At 40.2% G+C, this 20,557-nt stretch overlaps 1 protein-coding gene across 5 annotated transcripts in view; it reads left to right on the top strand.

Annotated features, from left to right (window-relative positions):
* LOC120524269 (phospholipase A and acyltransferase 2-like) overlaps window positions 1-8,557 on the top strand; it is a 53,213-nt gene extending 44,656 nt beyond the window's left edge. For all 5 annotated transcript variants that reach the window (XM_039746137.1, XM_039746160.1, XM_039746153.1 and 2 more), the window contains 2 exons: window positions 40-311; window positions 7,864-8,557. In XM_039746137.1, the coding sequence (XP_039602071.1) occupies window positions 40-311; window positions 7,864-8,013 (422 nt within the window). In that variant the 3' untranslated portion in view covers window positions 8,014-8,557. The remainder of the gene's footprint in view (window positions 1-39; window positions 312-7,863) is intronic.
* Window positions 8,558-20,557: the final 12,000 nt, after the last annotated feature.

Here is a 20,557-nt window from a genome sequence, read left to right as displayed (position 1 = left end):
GTGTCACGTTTTCTATTAACCTGAACTTGTCTTTTTCAGAGAGCACCATGGCCTGGTTGAGGGACAATGCGCCTTTCATGGTCCTTTTTACAGAAACTATGATCCGGCGGCAGAGGGTCAGTTCAGTCGTCGGGTTTTCCAAAGTCTATACAAACCGCTCCTATGACCTCATGCTGGACGCTCTAACTCAAGATGAAATTCTGTACCGATGTCTGATATTCGTTGACCGGACGCTTCCATACCACATACTGAAATTCAACTGTGAACATTTTGCCACATTTGTCAGATATGGAAAAGCTCGCTCGCAACAGGTACCGAGTCACTGATCTCTCATCTTTATTATAACTGTAGTGTGAAGTAGTTCACCACATGATGCACAACATGGCCTGGGGAGAAGTGTATAAAAGAGCTCAGAATACTCAAAGATAAAATTTGTATTTATAAATAAAAGAGCAAAAAGGACTAGTTAGATACAGTGGAGACCTCGGAGTGAAATCCTAGAATGGAAACACACAAATGCACATCCACCCAGCAGTACAAGGGGAATGAGAAACAAGCAACCAGCCTGTGGCTCTAATGTAACATTCGCAAAGCTTCTATCTTCTTCATGATGATGGTGGTCACACCAACTAAAAGCACCCTTCATGGTGAAGAAATCCCAGAACAAACCCATCAGAGTGATGTGCCCTCACCTTTTCTTTCTGTGTAACACAAAATGAGAAACCAACCTGCCTAAGTAAAGAAATGTCCCCTTAATCTGTGAAGTTCCATCCCCTTCCTTGTCAGAGCGGTGAAACTGAATGGCTTTACATGGTGAAAATGTGTGACAGTGATGGAAGCCCCACAGTAAAGGAACATTTCCTTAACTTGGTAAGCACCATTCACCTTTATTGCAGGGCATTAAAAGTACAAAACAATCTCTAATAGTATTAAACTCTATTTGGACAGGATTAGTTTTATTCCAGGAGGTTGGTCAATGTAATTATTACCAAAGGACCTCAGTCACTTTAACTCCAGCTGAATTGCTCGAGTGGCTAAATTTTACAGACATGTCGATTTACACGGGACAAAAATTACTGAGGTCCTCTGATAATAATTACTTTACTTCACCTCAAGATGTAAAACTAATCCTGTCTGAGTAGGACTTCACATGGGAGCCTCATCCAGTCTGACAGGCTAAAATCACTTTACATGGTGAAGTGATCCCCAAATGGATCCACCACTGCTATGTGATACGACTCCACAGCAGATAAATCCCTAAAGGGGCACATCACTGTTTGTTCAAGAAGTGCAACTTCATTCAGAGACTTAAGCTTTGGGAAGTGATTGAAGGAGCGGACCCTTTTCATATTAATCAAATGGAGCTGACATGATCGAATTCCCCGATGAAGGGAACTAGTACAGTGGATCACAGCTGTTACCTTCAAATTATTTCACAAGAACAAAGTGATACCATTGGAAATTTAACAGCAAATGTTGCAATAATATTAAGAAGGTTTTCTTTACACAAAGAACCATAGACACATGAAATAAATTTCAAAGTACAGGTTAAATATCATTATAGCGTATACAGAAGTAATGAAATTTTCAGAATACTGAATATTTTTTGTTGGCCCAAACAAACGTTCATACAACATCATGTTTAACGAATTTCGTTTTATTACAATGTAAATTTTAGTATATAAAAGAAAAGCCAAGCAAAATGACACCTTTTATTGGCTAACTAAAAAGATTACAATATGCAAGCTTTCGAGGCAACTCAGGCCCCTTCTTCAGGTGAGATGTAAACAGCCCGAGTCGCCCTCTTAAGCTTGCATATTGTAATCTTTTTAGTTAGCCAATAAAAGGTGTCATTTTGCTTGGCTTTTCTCTACATTCATAATGGCTAACACGGTACAACAACCTAGTACTACAGTATATAAAAGAAAAAGTTTTTTCGACCACAAATGTCCACCGAAAACAATGCGATGCAAAAAATACTTAATGTCAGACCTATAATTTCTAAAACCGAATCTTGGGAACCCTGCAACAGGCTGCGTCTTTCTTGTTCGACCAAAAGAAAATGAGTCAGTTGTGAAATTCCTTGTCTTGGGCAGTCTCCGTAAGGCTCTGCTAAAATGTAGATGCAACATCAGACAGGTATAGTTGAATTCTGAATCAGTGCTCAGAGGGTCTGCGTTGGTAGTTGTGTCACGTGTGGACTGACCAAGTTTTATAGCGCTTCTCAAAAGTTTTCTTTGCAAAGAACAAAAGTAAGTGAGAAACAATGTTAGTTTACACTGAAAGAAAAATGAACAGTCCTGGAGCAACTTGATTCCAGAATAAAGAAGAATGACATGGTAAAAGCATTCGGAATCACGCCTTCAACACATCTCAATTTTCACTTTGTATTCATACCTGTATTTCTATAAAAAAGTTATATCTAACGTTTCATTTTCAATTAAAATATTTTTTGCAGTTAAAAGCATGTTTTTTATGCAGGTATTGTCAAGCTTAGGTCACAGAGCTGCACAAGAGACAGGAAGGTGAATCCAAGTTTCTAGATTAGGCAGGCACCGTCTCAAGACTTCATTAAAAACAGGAGCTGTTACTTCAGCACTCAAGCACACAAGATAGGAGCCTCAACATGGGGGCAATGATCCTACTTGAGCTCCCATCTTCAGGTTAGAGGAACACCAGTGGCTCAGAATCACCACTGTGGTAGACACGGTCTGGAGAAGAGAGATCAGGAGAGTGTGAGGAAGAGCAGGTTAAAGCCTGGTGTAAAATGTTCTAAACATTGTGTGATAAGCACCTTACGCAGTAAGTCGGAGCCTGCAGAGGACATCCAATTACTTTGCCCTCGGTTTACTGTTCACCAGACGCAGCAGAGCAGCTACGAAGCTGTCCTTGTGCCACTGCTGTTAAGAGATAACGAGTTGCCGGTGACCCCGGTCACAATACAGGTGTATGTATTTTTGCCACATCTGTTATAATGCAATTTCAGTATAATGAAGTATTTTCATGGTCCCCTGAATTTCTTTACAGTAGGATTCCAGTTGGACAGTAGGACTTTAGGGACCTTCAGATCTTGATTTCAGGTTACTTTAGATATCAGTGAATATGACGGATAAGCTGGCTGGGGTGAATGGCCTGTTCTCGTCACAATTGTTCTAATGGTTTAAAAGTCGCCATCCTTTCCCAGGCACAAAGTTGAACTTGGACTCTTTAGTAGACAGGCATCTTGAGACTTTAATGCACACTCTGATTTGTATGTAGTTACTGTATAGGCTTAGATAGGTCAGTAGGGCTGAGGCCCTTTAAACTTTTATAAGTAAGAAGGTAGATTTTGAAATCAGCTCTAAACTTAACTGGAAGCCAGTGTAACAAACTGGGATTACACGGTCAGGTTATTGTAATGATTTTTGCTGCAACACTTTCAATTAACTGACAGCTGCATTCAGAGCAATTTAAACAGCCTGTCAATAATGCACCGCAGCGGTGAATTCTACTAGACATAAATACACGGGTTAGCTTCATTGCCTCCTATGTTGTTAGAAAACATATTCATTTTCCTATATTTTTAGCTTTAGAAAACAGGTTTTAGACAGCGTTGTAATGCGTATTTTCAACTACAAACTTCTATCAAAAACAACGTCTGATTCACATGTCAGTTTAGTAAAAACTACCACGTTAAACAGTGACAGAATATTGTTGCATGCATCCACTCTTTAAACTCACTGACACGATTACTCGAGAATATTGTTTGTTTGAAAGAAGGGTGTAGCCAAGGATGGATGCATGCATGGATAGATAGATAGATAAAGGCAGTATACAACAGAGAGATAGACAGACAGACATACACACAAGGCAGTATATGATAGACAGACAGAAAAGGCATGATAGGCCTAATAAGGGACAAGGCCAAATGCTGTCGCCAACAACTGGAGGTCTCAATCCAAAAAGGTTATACAACAAAACACAAAAGTCCAATATACAAAACAAAGACCAAAGTTAAGATAGCACATGAAAATAATTAAGGGCTCCATGTCAATTCATTCTGTATCCAGAAACTTACAGACAATGAGACCAATTTACGTAGCGCCAGCAAGCTGATTTCCTGCTTTGCACTTCTGAATGGCCACTTCCTTTTAAATCACCTTTGAATCGTGTTTATAACATCCCCCATTGACAACCGTAGGCGAAGACAGCATGGCCCTCTACATGGATGAAACAGACGTTTGGTCTTCCTCTCTGCCCCTAATTTAAGACCAGTCTATCTGTTCTTGATTTGCCTCTTGTAAAAATGAAACTGTGTCATTCTCAATGATTTAGCTTAGGACGATTCAAAACACACATACACTCATCTCTTCACACCCCATCACTCATTTTCTACAATTTTAAAGGATGCACAAATGTAGTTTCAGACAACAATAAAATAGTAATCTACAGGCAATTAAATAGTAAACTGCCTCCTCAAATGTGCTTCTGTCTCAGAGTCACAAATTTATTGTCCCTTCCAGTCCAGGAAGGCTCATAGACTGTAAAGCCTTCCTGCACATCTGGCCCACTCTGATCAGCCGTCCCCCTCCTTGTCACAGATGACCAGAACACCTAATGAAAGGTCTTATATGATCTGTTAAATCATAAATGTCCCAGAGCATTAACTGGCTTATCCAGCTTCCTTGCAATTTAAATTGAAATAATTAGACGATAACCTCTCTTGCCTATTTAAACATTTATGTTGTTAGACACTGATATGAAAAAATATTATCGACCTATATGCTAGACAGATAGATAGAAAAGGCAATATATAATAGACAGACAGACAGATATGGAAGGCACAATATGATAGATAGATAGATAGATAGAAAAGGCACTATATAATAGATAGAATAAGAAACAACATTAACCCCCCCAAATACACACCACAGTAACTAAAAAGAAAGACCTCTACTGATTTGGCTAAAGATAAAGTGAGCAGTCACAGTCACATTGAGGCACTATAAAGGTGCACTGCGATAGGTATAAATCTGAATATGGCTGAAAGCAGTTATGTTTTCTGATGATATCTCCCAGTGGTAACATGAAAAGTAAAAAACCATTAATTAAGGTCTCACTTCAGGGCAGCCATAACATTTTTGTATGGGGTGAATTTTATTTGATAAATCTGAACTAAATCGTGTATGATCACTGCCTGAGAGCCTAAGGTGATGCTCAAGCCTGTGTAATGGAACAGAGGGGTCAGTGGTATCAAAGGAAGCACTTAAATCTGTTCACATAATTACGGTACAATTTCCTTCATTAGAAAGAAAAACGTCATTTGCAAACACAATTCAATAATGTTTTTTTCTGTACTGCAATCGACTGAATCTGCTTAAGTAAGTTACAGTGAGTAAGGCCGGGGACACAGATTTTTTTTCTTCAGAAATCACGGTGGACAGTCGCTGGTCATACATGTGCTCTAACAGACATGCTACAACGTGGGTAAGTCTGACTATTACGTGTGCGTGGTCCTGACAGACAGTTTTACCCATTTATATTTTACAATAATGCTTTACACATTCAGAAAATAATATGGCCACAGTTTCTCAAAATGTCAAGAAAGGGAAGGACTGCATTGCTGACTCTTGCTGTACTCTGCTTTGAAACTACTGCACAAAGAAAACAAAAAGGCGTAACTGAAGGCGAGAACAATATGGTCTGTCAATTTTACAGAGAGAATTGAAGGGACGTAAACTACATCATTCACTGTTGGGTGTGTTTATTTCACGTCTTCTAAGATACTTTTGTCGTTGGCTCTTTAGTTGTAGATGTGTTGCTATGAGATAGTTCGCATTTTTAAATTAAAAAGGTGGAAATGAGTGTGACAACAACAATACCCAACATCATACTAAAATACTAATCATTTAAAATTTGATGGTGACATCAGAAAATCGCCTCACACACTTCTGATTGTACAAGAGTCCAATTGTAAGATACAATTGGGCATCAGAACCCCCTCATACTGCACATGAAACGACGGCTGATGATGCTGAACTTCAGGCTGACTCCGAAAATCAGTCAGTGATTGCAAATTGTGCTTAAAAAATCGTGCAAAGTATGCCTGGCTTAAACAATACATTTCACATTTTTCAAGTCATTTCTTCATAAACTTGGCAATTATGCATTTGCCACAAACAATTGTGTTTTATAGTTAAGTGCTTTGTTTTATTTTATTTTATTTTTTTAAATACATAATCAGTGCCCATATTTTACAATGAACCTTATGGGGCACAAGGCTCCAATGGAAAAATCAAAGCATAAAAACTTGCCGAATACGTCCTCCTAGTTCCGATAAAAGAACACATGCCTTCTGTCTTTTTGAAGCATGTTTGTGACAATAAAAGGGAAATGGAAATAATCGTTTTATTGCATATTCCTGGTACGGTTTCTCTGAAAGTACATATACGTTTTCTATTTGCTTGTGTGAGTTCTCAAGTTAATTAAAATAAAACCAAGCAACTGGCACAAAATCTTTTATCAGGTCCCGAGGGACAGTGAGGTGGCACACATAGTTTGTCTTTATTTAAACAGCTGAATCTCATAATACTAGTGTTTTTTTGTTCAAAAACGACATGTCTATAAACTGTTTTACAATGTGTTTTCTGTAATCGCAAGATGTGGAACAACACTCAACAACTGTGTTGGCATGAAAAGTGGACATATTTGGTAAGATTTTATGCTCTTATTTTCCATTGGAGCCTTGTGCACCATAGGGGTCCCTGTAACGTGCCAGGGCTAGCTATGCATTTTTAAAAATGTAAAGAATATGCTCAACTAGAACAAAATTTTATATAGCAAATGCACATATATTATGTATACGACTTGAAAAATACCAAACTAGAGCCGAGTACAGTACTTTAAACCTGGTCAGTGATTACGAGGGTATACGGTATTGGGGTCCAGTCGTGCCTCTCTATAAAGCTGGTAGACCTGACAATGGTGTCTATAATAAGCCAATAACACAAGACAACACACCAAGGGTGGACAGAACAAACCAGGCACCTCATTCACTGCACTTCAGGCAAACCGCCAGAACTGCCCCACCAACAAGACCCCTGGCCTCTCCGATAAATAATTCAACAATAGAAATAAAGCCTGAAATTACTGAAGTGAAAGAAATGACTGATTATTAATGGCGAGTTTGTTATCGACCCACCTTTAGACTTGCTTAATCAAGATTGGCTGAAGTTCACCCTGATAACGTCACACACAAGGCAGGACCCCCAGTGTAGACGAAGCACTAGTTCACTTCGTGGAACACTTGTTAGGAAAATTTAGAGTTAATTGAACAGGGACGTCTTTGTGATGTGCAGACTGGACACAGACATGGCAAAGACAGGAATGGACCCCTGTCCCTTGGCGCTATGAGGCACCATCACTGGACTGGTTGAGGTCATTGATGTTAGGTAGAATGCCTAGAGGGAGCTGGGTGGTCTCGTGGCCTTGTAACCCCTGCAGATTTTATTTTTTTCTCCAGCCATCTGGAGTTTTTTTTCTGTCCTCCCTGGCCATCGGACCTTACTCTTATTCTGTGTTAATTAGTGTTCCCTTATTTTAATTCTTATTTATTTTGTCTTTTTCCTCTTTCTTCATCATGTAAATCACTTTGAGCTGCATAATTTGTATAAAAACATGCTATAGAAATAATTGGTGGTGTTTTAGTTTATGTGACTTTACCATACAGGCTGCTGGCTCAGACAGAGTAAACTGAACAAACTTTCATACTGGCATAGACCTCGTCAACACTTTATCGTCATTTGGTTTGGGGGTCTCCTCTACAGTTCCTCACCTCATCTCCTTTCTAATTTCTCACCGTTTACTCTCCTGTCCTCTCTTTAGGTCTCAGAGTTTGACTGCCTGCACTTGTTATCTTATAATCCCACTGCGGACTTCAAGGCGGCCTACAGGGAGGCATTAAGAGACTTCCACGACGAGGGGCCGCAGGAGCGCCCCCAAGAGAATCGCCTTTGCAAAGGCTGCACCATCTAGCTTGCTGGGGAGAGAGAAACAGAAAGAGAGAGAGATGTTAAAAAACAAAACCAGCAGAAAAATAAGTTTTATACTGCTTTATACATTTTTTTACACACACAGTATTCTAGTATCTTTTTGTCTTTCCTTTGCTGAAAACACTAATTCTTGATTGCTAAGTTAGAAAACCAAAACTTAACATGCCATCCAACTTTCAGATTCCTTTATTTTCCTTAAATGGGCACATTTTCAAATTTCTCAGGGCTTTTCTCATTTGAAATCCTTGAAAATAAGCAAATTGGAAACTAAACATGAAGTTGGGGTCTGCTCTGTTAATCTACCAGCTGGTAAAGGCCTCAGTAAAACACTGAAATTAAGACTACAGCCTCCTATGGCTTTACAGGAGATGTGACGATGATATCAGCTTCAGAGATGGGGGCTCCTCTCCGCTGCAGGCTGTTTGCTTCAGATGCTGGCCTGGCCACTGTCTGTGCATCACAGGAAAATTAATGGAAGGACTTATTAAGGATAAGATTGAGCAGCACATGGCAAGGACAGGAGTTATTCTGAACAGTCAGCATGGGAGGTCATGTTTTACTAACATGCTGGAATTCTATGAGAAGGCAACAAAAGGATACAATCAAAGTGGAGCTGATGATATTATTTATCTGGACTTTCAGAAAGCATTTGATAAGGTGCCACATGAGTAGGTTGGGAATCAAGTTAAAAGAAGTGGGAGTTCAGGGTGATGTTTTTAGATGGGTGCAGAATTGGCTCAGACACAGGAAGCAGAGGGTGATGGTGTGAGGAACCTCATCAGAACTGGCCGATGTTAAGAGTGGTGACCAGCAGAGGTCAGTGTTAGGGCTGCTGCTATTTTTAATATATATAAATGATTTAGATAGGAATATAAGTAACAAGCTGGTTAAGTTTGCAGATGATACCAAGATAGGTGGATTAGCAGATAATTTGGAAATCGTTATATCGTTACAGAAGGACTTGGATAGCATACAGGCTTGGGCAGATTTGTGGCAGATGAAATTTAATGTCAGTAAATGTAAAGTATTACACATAGGAAGTAAAAATATTAGGTTTGAATACACAATAGGCGGTCGGAAAATCGAGAGTACACCTTATGAGAAGGATTTAGGAGTCATAGTGGACTCCAAGCTATCAACTTCCCGACAGTGTTCAGAAGCCAATAAGAAGGCTAACAGAATGTCAGGTTATATAGCGCCTTGATCTGTGGAGTACAAGTCCAAGGAGGTTATGCTCAACCTTTATAATGCACTGGTGAGGCCTCATCTTGAGTACTGTGTGCAGTTTTGGTCTCCAGGCTACAAAAAGGACATAGCAGCGCTAGAAAAGGTCCAGAGAAGAGCGACTAGGCTGATTCCAGGGCTACAGGGGTTGAATTATGAGGAAAGATTAAAGGAGCTGAGCCTTTACAGTTTAAGCAAAAGAAGATTAAGAGGTGACATGATTGAAGTGTTTAAAATTATGAAGGGAATTAGTACAGTGGATCGAGACTTGTATTTTAAAATGAGTTCTTCAAGAACACGGGGACACAGTTGGAAACTTGTTAAGGGTAAATTTCACACAAACATTAAGTTTTTCTTTACACAAAGAACGACAGACACTTGGAATAAGCTACCGAGTAGTGTGGTAGACAGTAAGACGACTTCATGTGTTTTTGGAAGAAATAAGTGGATAGGACTGGCGAGCTTTGTTGGGCTGAATGGCCTGTTCTCGTCTGGAGTGTTCTAATGTTCTAAATAAAACAAATTTTTACAGCTTGCAAACTTTACTATTGTCATGATCTGCAGGAGTCCCAAAAGCACAGATGCTAAAATAATTCCAAAAGTTGCCCACTAGAGGGGGTAAAAAAAACCATCAAAAAAAAAAAAAAACTGACTAGAAAATATATAATACAAAAAAGGCTTATTTTAACAAAAGGCTGTGCAAGCCACAAAGCTCTGTAGAGCACATAGGAATCGTCTGAAAGCCAAGGTAATAAAACAGCAAAGTCACAATAGAGAATCCAAGAAGCATCGTCAAAAGCAGAACACAGGATTGAAAATCCAGAAAACAAAGCAAAACCAATAGCACAGAAACTCACAACAACTGCCCAATCCCCCGCACATTCAAAATGAACCACCAGGAACTATGGGAGGCCCTCCCTTAAATAGGGTGGTGGGCGGTTCCTGGCTTGATTGGCAGATGGACCCTTGGGGAGCCACCCACAAAAGACAAAGGTTATAAAGTGGTGTGAAAAACTATTTGCCCCCTTCCTGATTTCTTATTCTTTTGCATGTTTGTCACACAAAATGTTTCTGATCATCAAACACATTTAACCATTAGTCAAATATAACACAAGTAAACACAAAATGCAGTTTTTAAATGATGGTTTTTATTATTTAGGGAGAAAAAAATCCAAACCTACATGGCCCTGTGTGAAAAAGTAATTGCCCCCTTGTTAAAAATTAACCTAACTGTGGTGTATCACACCTGAGTTCAATTTCCATAGCCACCCCCAGGCCTGATTACTGCCACACCTGTTTCGATCAAGAAATCACTTCAATAGGAGCTGCCTGACACAGAGAAGTAGACCAAAAGCACCTCAAAAGCTAGACATCATGCCAAGATCCAAAGAAATTCAGGAACAAACGAGAACAGAAGTAATTGAGATCTGTCAGTCTGGTAAAGGTTATAAAGCCATTTCTAAAGCTTTGGGACTCCAGCGAACCACAGTGAGAGCCATTATCCACAAATGGCAAAAACATGGAACAGTGGTGAACCTTCCCAGGAGTGGCCGGCTGACCAAAATTACCCCAAGAGCGCAGAGACGACTCATCCGAGAGGTCACAAAAGACCCCAGGACAACGTCTAAAGAACTGCAGGCCTCACTTGCCTCAATTAAGGTCAGTGTTCACGACTCCACCATAAGACAGAGACTGGGCAAAAACGGCCTGCATGGCAGATTTCCAAGACGCAAACCACTGTTAAGCAAAAAGAACATTAGGGCTCGTCTCAATTTTGCTAAGAAACATCTCAATGATTGCCAAGACTTTTGGGAAAATACCTTGTGGACTGATGAGACAAAAGTTGAACTTTTTGGAAGGCAAATGTCCCGTTACATCTGGCGTAAAAGAAACACAGCATTTCAGAAAAAGAACATCATACCAACAGTAAAATATGGTGGTGGTAGTGTGATGGTCTGGGGTTGTTTTGCTGCTTCAGGACCTGGAAGGCTTGCTCTGATAGATGGAACCTTGAATTCTACTGTCTACCAAAAAATCCTGAAGGAGAATGTCCGGCCATCTGTTCATCAACTCAAGCTGAAGCGATCTTGGGTGCTGCAACAGGACAATGACCCAAAACACACCAGCAAATCTACCTCTGAATGGCTGAAGAAAAACAAAATGAAGACTTTGGAGTGGCCTAGTCAAAGTCCTGACCTGAATCCAATTGAGATGCTATGGCATGACCTTAAAAAGGCGGTTCATGCTAGAAAACCCTCAAATAAATTTGAATTACAACAATTCTGCAAAGATGAGTGGGCCAAAATTCCTCCAGAGTGCTGTAAAAGACTCATTGCAAGTTATCGCAAACGCTTGATTGCAGTTATTGCTGCTAAGGGTGGCCCAACCAGTCATTAGGTTCAGGGGGCAATTACTTTTTCACACAGGGCCATGTAGGTTTGGATTTTTTTCTCCCTAAATAATAAAACCATCATTTAAAAACTGCATTTTGCGTTTACTTGTGTTATATTTGACTAATGGTTAAATGTGTTTGCTGATCAGAAACATTTTGTGTGACAAACATGCAGAAGAGTAAGAAATCAGGAAGGGGGCAAATAGTTTTTCACACCACTGTAACCTAGGCCATGCCCCTTTTCCAATGCACACATAGATGAATGTACATTATAAATAAACCTAAATACAAATAAATGTCATTAAAGTAAACAAAACATACATGAAACACAGCTTATGCTGGCTGAAACATGACAATTATAATATCTCTCTATTATAATCAAAAAATCCTGGGACAAGACGTGGCTTTTTCAGAGAGATACTTTTACGTCCCACGAGACAAGACATTTAACCACATCTGGAGTCAGAAATAAAAGACAAAGAGTAGATGACAAAGTAGAACGTCGTAAAGAATTCAAAAACGCTGGCAGGATACACATGCAGAGCAGGTTAGAGATAATGAAAGTGCTAAAATTTGAAAGTCTCAAAAAAATTATAGTAAAGATCGCATTAACATAATCAGAAATTATTACTCAGTGAAGTAACGGAACAGCAAAAAGAGATCGAATATATTGCTCGGATTTAAACTTTTAAGTCAGAGACTTGCAGATCGTCTAATTTGTGTTGCCATCAGGGAAAAGTAGTGTTTCATCCCAATTAAGAGGTGTATCCGTGAGAATTAAAAGATTTATTGTTTGGTGAAAGTGAAATCAAAATACGCAAACTGGCTGGTGCGTAGCACAGGCCGGGGATGGGCGAGCGAAGCCCCCTAATTAATATGTATTATTGGGATGACCACTGACTTGAATCATAAGAACGTGAGACCATTCAGTCTATGGAGTTTTCTGGTAAGCTTGTCGCTCACTTTTCCTAATTTCTCGTTTGGATAACTTTTAAAGATTTCTCAGTTGACAACATGACATTAAGAGTTTATTCCAGGCATTCTTGAGAACATACATTACAGAAGAGTGGCAGCACCTTTACAGTCCTGGGTCCAAATCCTGTCAGTGTGGAATTTGAGTGCTCTCCCCATGTCTGTGTTGGCTTTTCTCCTAGATCCCAAACTTGCGCAGGCTGATAGGCGACTCTAAACTGGCCTGAAGGGTGGCTGGGCCTGAATGAATGGAACCTAAAGTCCTGTCCAACTCTGCCTCCTGCCTTGTGGCTAATGCTGCTAGGATAATACTTGGCCTTCAGACCTGTAAGGCTAAGCAGGCAGTGATGAATTAATAGTTTAGAAGAGCACAATTCCTTTACTGTACACATCAGAAAAGGCCACCCACCTGAAGCTAAACATGTGGGGTCCCGACCAGTAATTGGTTTGAAGACCAGCTAGGAAAAGCTTGGGTTGCTTATGGAAGAGATGTTGGTGAGGCCAGCAGGGTATGCTTACCCTGTGGTCTTTGTGGGAATCCCAATGCGCGAGTGCAGCGATGAGGACACTGTGCTGTAAAAATGATGGCCTCCTTCAGATGAGATGTAAAACTGAGGTCCTGACTGTCTGTGGTCATAAGCGAACCCTGGATATCCTTTGTAAAGACCAGGGTGTATCCTGATGTCCAGGCTAAATTGCCCACCACGGCCTAGTTATTCTGACCCCCTAATCATTCCCTATGTATAATTGCCCGTCTCTCTCACCACTTCAACACCTGGCAGCTAAAGTGGCACTCCACTGTCTAAGCGCATTGAGTACCAATAAGCACTATATAAATGGATTTAATTATTATTAAGCTAGAAAAAACCCACAAGATGTTCCTACATACTGTGGATAGTTTTATGTGCCCAACATCTGAGTTCCTGCTCAATGGTAAGCACAGAGCTTTCTTGTATCTGTTGTCACAGTCCTCCTTGTGTGTTCATATTCCTGCTGCCAACACTGTCGTGGAAGAGTAATTACAGAGCCTTCAGAACATACTGGGACCCCTTCACCCTTCATATTTTGTTACGTCACAGCCATGTGCTAAAATCATTTCATTTTTTCCTCAAGAAACATTGAACACCCTAAAATGACAAAGCAAAAACAGGACTTATTAATTTATTAAATGATTAAAAAAAACCTGCTCGGTCTGACACAGGTATTCAGACCCTTTACTATTATACATGGCATTTCATTTAGGTGCGTCACCACCTTGTTTGGAGCCCACCTGTGGTCAATTCAGTCTGTCAATATAAGGTCTCACAGGTGACAATATGTACCTGTAGAAAACTAAGCCATGAGGCTCAAAGGAGTTGCCTGACAACTTCAGAGACAGGATTGTTTCGAGGATCAAATTTTGTGGGCGGGGGGTGGTTTGGGGTGTTTTTGGGGTCTGGGGGTGGCTGCATTGAAGGTTCCCAACAGCAAAGTGGCCTCCATAATTATTCTCTTCCTAGAGCTGTCTGCCCACTCAAACTGAGCAATCTGATGAGAAAGGCCTTGGATAGAGGAACTTATGAAGAACCTGATGGTCTCTTTGGCTGAGCTCCAGAGAACCGGTGTGGAGATCGGGGAAACATCCAGAAGGACAACCACCACTGCAACACTCCACTAATCTGGGCTTTATAACAGAGTGGCCAGACAAGGCATGAAAGCTTGCCTGAAGTTTGCAAAAACGCTCCTAAAAGACTCTCGAGGGAAATTAGGCACCACTCATAACATGCACAATACTGTTACAATGGTGAAGCATGGCGGTGGCAGCATCATGATGTGAGGTTATTTTTCATGGGCATGGACCAGCAGACTAGTTAGGGTCAAAGGAGAGCTGAAAGAAGCAAATCACAGAAAGATCCTTAGTGAACACCTGACCAGGCTGAAGGATCACCTTCCAACAGGACAAGGACACTAAAAACAAAGCAAAGAAAGCACGGGAGTGGCTTAGGGACAACTCTGTGAAGGCATTTGAGTGGTCAAGGTGGTGCTCAGACTAGAACTCAAACAAACATCTCTAGAGAGATCTGAAGACAGCCATCCACCAATGGCTTCAATCTAACCTGACAGAGCTTAAGAGGATCTGTGGAAAAGAACGGCAGAAAATCCGTAAAACCAGGTGTGTGAAGCCGTCACGTTAGACCCAAGAAGACAGCAGGCTGGAATTTCTGCCAAAGTGGATTCAGCTAAGTTAAGGGTCTTAATACTGATGTAAATGAGATATTTTATTATTACTCCTAATAAATTTGCAATTGCATCTTTCCTGAAGAAGAGGCCTGAGTTGCCTCAAAAGCTTGCATATTGTAATCTTTAGTTAGCCAATAAAAGGTGTCATTTTGCTACATTCATAATGGCTAACATGGTAAAACATCCTAGTACTACAAAAAAAGTCTAAAATCCAGTTTTTGCTTTGTAATTATTGTGTATTGACTGCTGCTTGATGTGAGGAAAAAATGAATTTCAATGATTTTAGCACAAGGTTGCAACATAACACAATGTGAAAAAAGTAGAGGGGTCTGAATATGTTCTGAAGGCCCTAAATGTCTTCCAAATGCCTGGATATTCCTAAAGATGACTTGGAAGAAGGGAGGGTGGCCTGGCATATGGCAACTGTGACCCTCACCAAAAGCCTGAGTTCAAAGAAAGTGAAGTGGATTAAAAGTCACTGTACAGCCTTATCTGTGGTTCAGTTCCATGAATGCGTCAAAGTGGTGCTGTACTGAGTTCACACGTCTTCACAGTAACTAATATGGTGTCCCTATACCAAGGTGGTCTCCCTAGCAATTATCAAGTTTGAACCAAACATCACTTAATTTGTCTTAGTCAATGGCCATCACACTAACACACATACACACCCAACACACAGGTTTACTGGCCCCACCTACTGGAGTTACGTCCAGTTATTTAAGGAAATGATGCTACCACTGATTGGCAATTCTAAATTAGCTCCTGCAACAAACTGGTACCCACTACTAGGTGGTTTTCTTTTGTGACCAGTGCTGCTAGGATAGGCACCCTGCCTTGGATCAGACAGGTTTGAGAATGTTAGGTTACTTAAATCAAAATCACATCATTCACATGATTAAGAGAAGGTTTCTTGCAACTCAAATTTAACAAGGCAAAAATTTCTACTCTTGCTACCAAAATAGCACAGAAAAATCAAGAAGTACATAACCTTATCAAATTTCACAGGAGGCCAGAGCCTATCCTGGCAGCATCCAAAATCAAGGATAATAAAGTTTTGCTGGATTTTATTTAACAGACGTGACACCACAACAATCCCAACGCTAAGAAACATCTTCAATGGGGAAAAAATAATACCTACAAACATAGGGAGTAAACAAAATAGAAAACTTCTGTGTCCACCCAGATGACTGAATGATGTTTGAAGCAACACCAAAATGCAAGATATTACCAAAAATAGCGCAGGTGGTCTCAATGGTTCTCTCACATCATTACGTAAAGTGCAAATCTCATAGACCCATTTCTCTGTTAATCACACATACCAAGGGTCAAGTAAAAAAATCCCTGTTGCAGAATTCAAAATGTACTGCCGTCTACTATTTCACAGGGGGACTGTCATTCATTTTGTTAACCTTTGTTGTCTGTTTAAGTGTATCATCATGGGATAAGTGGAACTCACCAACACTTTTACAGGATTGGTCCACTCTCAGACCCTAAACTACACACACACACAAGCTCTAACTATGAGTGATTGTGACACAATCCATTACTCTTTAGTACTCTGCATCAGCATGCACTCGCTTCAGTGTGAACACCACTGATGTGTCAATGGATACAACCAACAACTAGGGTCACCTTGATCTCCAGATATAAGCTTGACATACAAGTGTCCTCAGATTTAATCTGGATGTAAAGATTAATCCACCATGAACCCTGAGGATAACTGAGATGCATGGTGGCTAATAAACCCTTGGTTAAAACCACTTACCAACCAACCAAACTTTACAGTCACCATGATACCCCATTGGGGTGTTCCCTTCAGCCTTCTAATCCTGAAGGAAAAGAAAGAAAGAGGCAATCAGTCCTACCTTTACTGTATTACTGCAATTACTCAAAATATAAAGGCTAGACATAGATATTTGAAAGCAAAGTAGTATTCATTTAAATGGAATAAAACACCAGAAGAAAATGTAACAAAAATATAAATAGCAAAACTTTGTGTAATAAAGTCTTAGAAAACTTACTAAAAAGTGGCAGCAGTGTCAAAGGAGGATGATGTATGGAGCATCTTAGATTCAGCAGTCTGTCATCTTCAGCATGGTCTCCAGATGATGGAAAAATTGAAACTCCGGGTTAACTCTACACTCCAAGGCTGCTTCTGGGAACCATTTGAACCCAGAACCACTGAAAATGTACCAGAGGATGAGCTGGGCAAGTGAGGACACACACACATAGTCAGCAAAGGGTTGGTGTACACTGCTTTTATTTATATAAAAACAATGTCCAAAAGTGCTCTGACAATAAATGATCCATTTATAAAACCAGGAGAAAAAAAATTAATTGCGGAGGTTACAATGTCCCAAACACGACAATAAATAATCCCAGGCAGAATTGGTCCCTTAAAAACAATCCGAAGCCTCAGTGCCTCCTTTCTGAAAGAAAAAAAGAAAAACCACCAATGGCTTCTCTGCTTACCCGAGACAGGATCTCTACAGCCAGAGAAGACGTCCACCAACAGGTCTACAGCAGTCAAGCATAACTCAGCTTGGGTCCCCAATGCCAGTCCCTGGGCTTGCTGAGCCTTGCTCTGTCCTCCTGTCTGTCGCTGCTGCCACCACACGGCTTTAATGGGTCGCCCTTACTCCATGATTGCTCAACAGGAGCGACCCCTGCCCCATACTGCTAGTGGGGCAGTCTTCCTAACCGCTTGCTTCCATACCACTTGCATGGGATCCTCCTCAATCCTGCCTTTTAATTTTTCTTTCCTTCACCTCCATTCATTCCCATTTCTTTTTTTCTTCTCCTGTCCTCTGCTGTGCAGGCTCCCTTTATAGCCCCACAGGGGTGCCAGTGCTGTCCTCCCCCATCCAGCTCCAAAGTGCGAGAAAAGCACCTGACCTGCTCACATTTGTATGTGAATGTGCAAGAAGCTCAGCGTCCCAAACCCGGAACTGCACACGCATGTTTACATATGTACCCAAATCCAGTCAGAGCCTGCACGCTTCGGGACTCCAGATTTGTTAAAAACACGCTTCACCAGGGACCTCTTAACACAGAGAGAGAAAACGAGAGATTGAGACAGTGAGACCAAACCTATGCTAGCATTTTGGTTTCATGTCAGACATAAGGGGCCGCCATGGTGCAGGGTGACTATCCAGATTCAGTGTCAAAGCCTGTTTATCCATAACTCAGTCCTGCATGCAGTCCAGCGCTCACCTCAGAACATCCCTATCTGGAATAATCAGCGCGAATGTATAGCGGGCTGGGGGGTTTCAACTCCTTGACTTTCATGCAGATGCCTGCTTGCTTTTCAGCACAGACGTTGTACTTCTAAAATATCAAAATTCACAGGCATTTTTCATCACTGGATGGAGAAAAGGCTTTGAGGGTACTGAAAGGGATTATTACCCACTAGAGGTAGAGTGGGTTAATTCTAACCCAAAAATCTCAAAGCAGATAAAAAACAAAGTGTTTAAATTCAGAACCTGCATATGGCACAAAATACTGTGCCCTCCATAATGTTTGGGACAGAGACATTTTTTAGTCGATTTACATCCCCTCGCTCCACAGTAAAAAATTACAAATCAAACAGTTAAGACATGATTAAAGTGCACATTGCAGACTTTCATTTAAGGCTTTTTGCATACATGAAATCTGCATACATATGAACATACATACATACAAGGCTGAAAACCAATATTGGATGGCCTTGATCTTCAGGCCCTCAAGCAGCACTGCCTTAAAAATGGACACGTGTCTGTTGTGGAAATCACTGCATAGGATCAGAAAGACTTCCAAAAACTATTGTTTGTGAGAACAGTTTGTTGCAGCATCCAAAAATGCAAATTAAAACTCTCTCATGCAAAGAAGAAACTATACATAAACAGGATCCAGACATACCACCTCCGTCTCTGCGTCCAAGCTTATTTAAGATGGACTGAGGTGAAGTGGAAAATTGTCCTGTGGTCTGATGAATCAATATTTGAAATTCTGTTTGGAAATTGTGGATACCACATCCTCTGGGCTTAAAAGGAGACGGGCCATCAAACTTATCAGTTTATAATTCAAAAGCTAGCATCAGTGATGTTATAGGGGTACATTAGTGTACCTGGCATGGGTAGCTCGCACATCTGGGAAGGCACTATTAATGCTGAACGATATATAAAGGTTTAGTGTGGTGCTACCATCCAGAACATGTCTTTTTCAGGTGAAGACCTTGCTTATTTCATCAAGACAATGCCAAACAACATTCTGCACATAATACAACTGCATGCCTCTGTAGTAAGAGAGTCTGGGTGCTAAACTGGCCTGTCAGCAGTCCATACCTGTCATCAACTGAAAACGTCTGGCACAATATGAAGCAAAAAACATGACAAAGGACACTCTGAACTGATGAGCAGTTGAAATTCTACATCAGGCAACAATGGGACATTTCACTTTGAGAACAACTGTAATTGGTCTCCTTGGTTCCCCAATGTTTTCAGGGTGTTGTTAAAAGAACAGATGAAGCAACAGTGGTAAACATGCATCTCTCCCAACCTTTTTAAAACATGTCACTGGCATCAAATTAAAAATAAGTATATATTTTTTCAAAAAACAATTGACATTCCTCAGTTTCAGCTTTTGATATGCTGTATTTGCTCTGGTTTGCATTTTACATAGCGTCCAGACTTTTTTGTAATATAAATGTTCTTTTAGTCGGCACAATTTGAAAGTCCATTCCTTTAAAACCTGAGAATCAGGCACCAACATAGACAGCACTTTGCCATCACTAAGGGTATTAACACAAGAATTGGTTCAAACATCATTTACTGACATGTATGCCATAGCTGTTATGTAACAAAACTTGGAGTAGAGCGACAGTCTTACCTGCACATGCAAAAAACAAGCAATCCGGCACCACTCTCCAGTGCCAAGACAAACAAGAATAATCAAATAGAGAGCTTCATTTTAGTTAATTAAAAAACAAATTACGATGTATTTTCTTAACCTTGAAAGAAACCATAATACATTTAAATTAAAAAAAATTCAAATATGGAAAAAGCTTGTCATATTTTATCACTTTCAAATTCACATTTTGTTAACTGTAACATACATTTCGCCTCAAGTGTCCATTAACCCTCCTGTAGTGCCTTGGCTGGGGAGCAACCCTGCAGACCCAGGAGCGAATTCAGAATCACATCACTATCTTCTCGTGCTTCAAGGCCTTAAAACAACATTGGTAAGAGGACGCTACATTCACAATTACTGTACTGGGCACAAGTCTCATGAGATTGTCTGGGCTGGTTGCCTGGGCAGGAAATGCTTGTTTATTTACTTGTGAAAACACAAGACACTCACAAGAGAAAAGAAAAAAAAATACCTGCCTGTTAAACAAGGACATCCTGACATTTAAATTAGAAAATGAGATCATATACAGTATAAACATTTAACTGTAGATTTTGTTCTCTGATAACAGTTTACAAATAAGAAGACTTGTTTCTTTTAACCAGATATTTACTTAGGATTTTAATATATTTAATTAATTTGTGACTTTACATAATACTTAATGATATAAGGGGTGTTATTAGAATATTACATTTATCTGTATGCAGATTGGTGTAAATTTAAAACACATTTAAATGTATTATGTAATTGCACCTAAATGAAAAGATGCTGCTCTATTAAATTGCTTAAGTCTGTCATGATGCATTAAACAAAGCAAGTGTGGCTCAACCAACTG

This window comes from Polypterus senegalus, chromosome 1, assembly GCF_016835505.1.
Source record: "Polypterus senegalus isolate Bchr_013 chromosome 1, ASM1683550v1, whole genome shotgun sequence".
Lineage (NCBI taxonomy): Eukaryota > Metazoa > Chordata > Cladistia > Polypteriformes > Polypteridae > Polypterus > Polypterus senegalus.
This window is presented reverse-complemented; position numbering and strand designations above follow the sequence as displayed.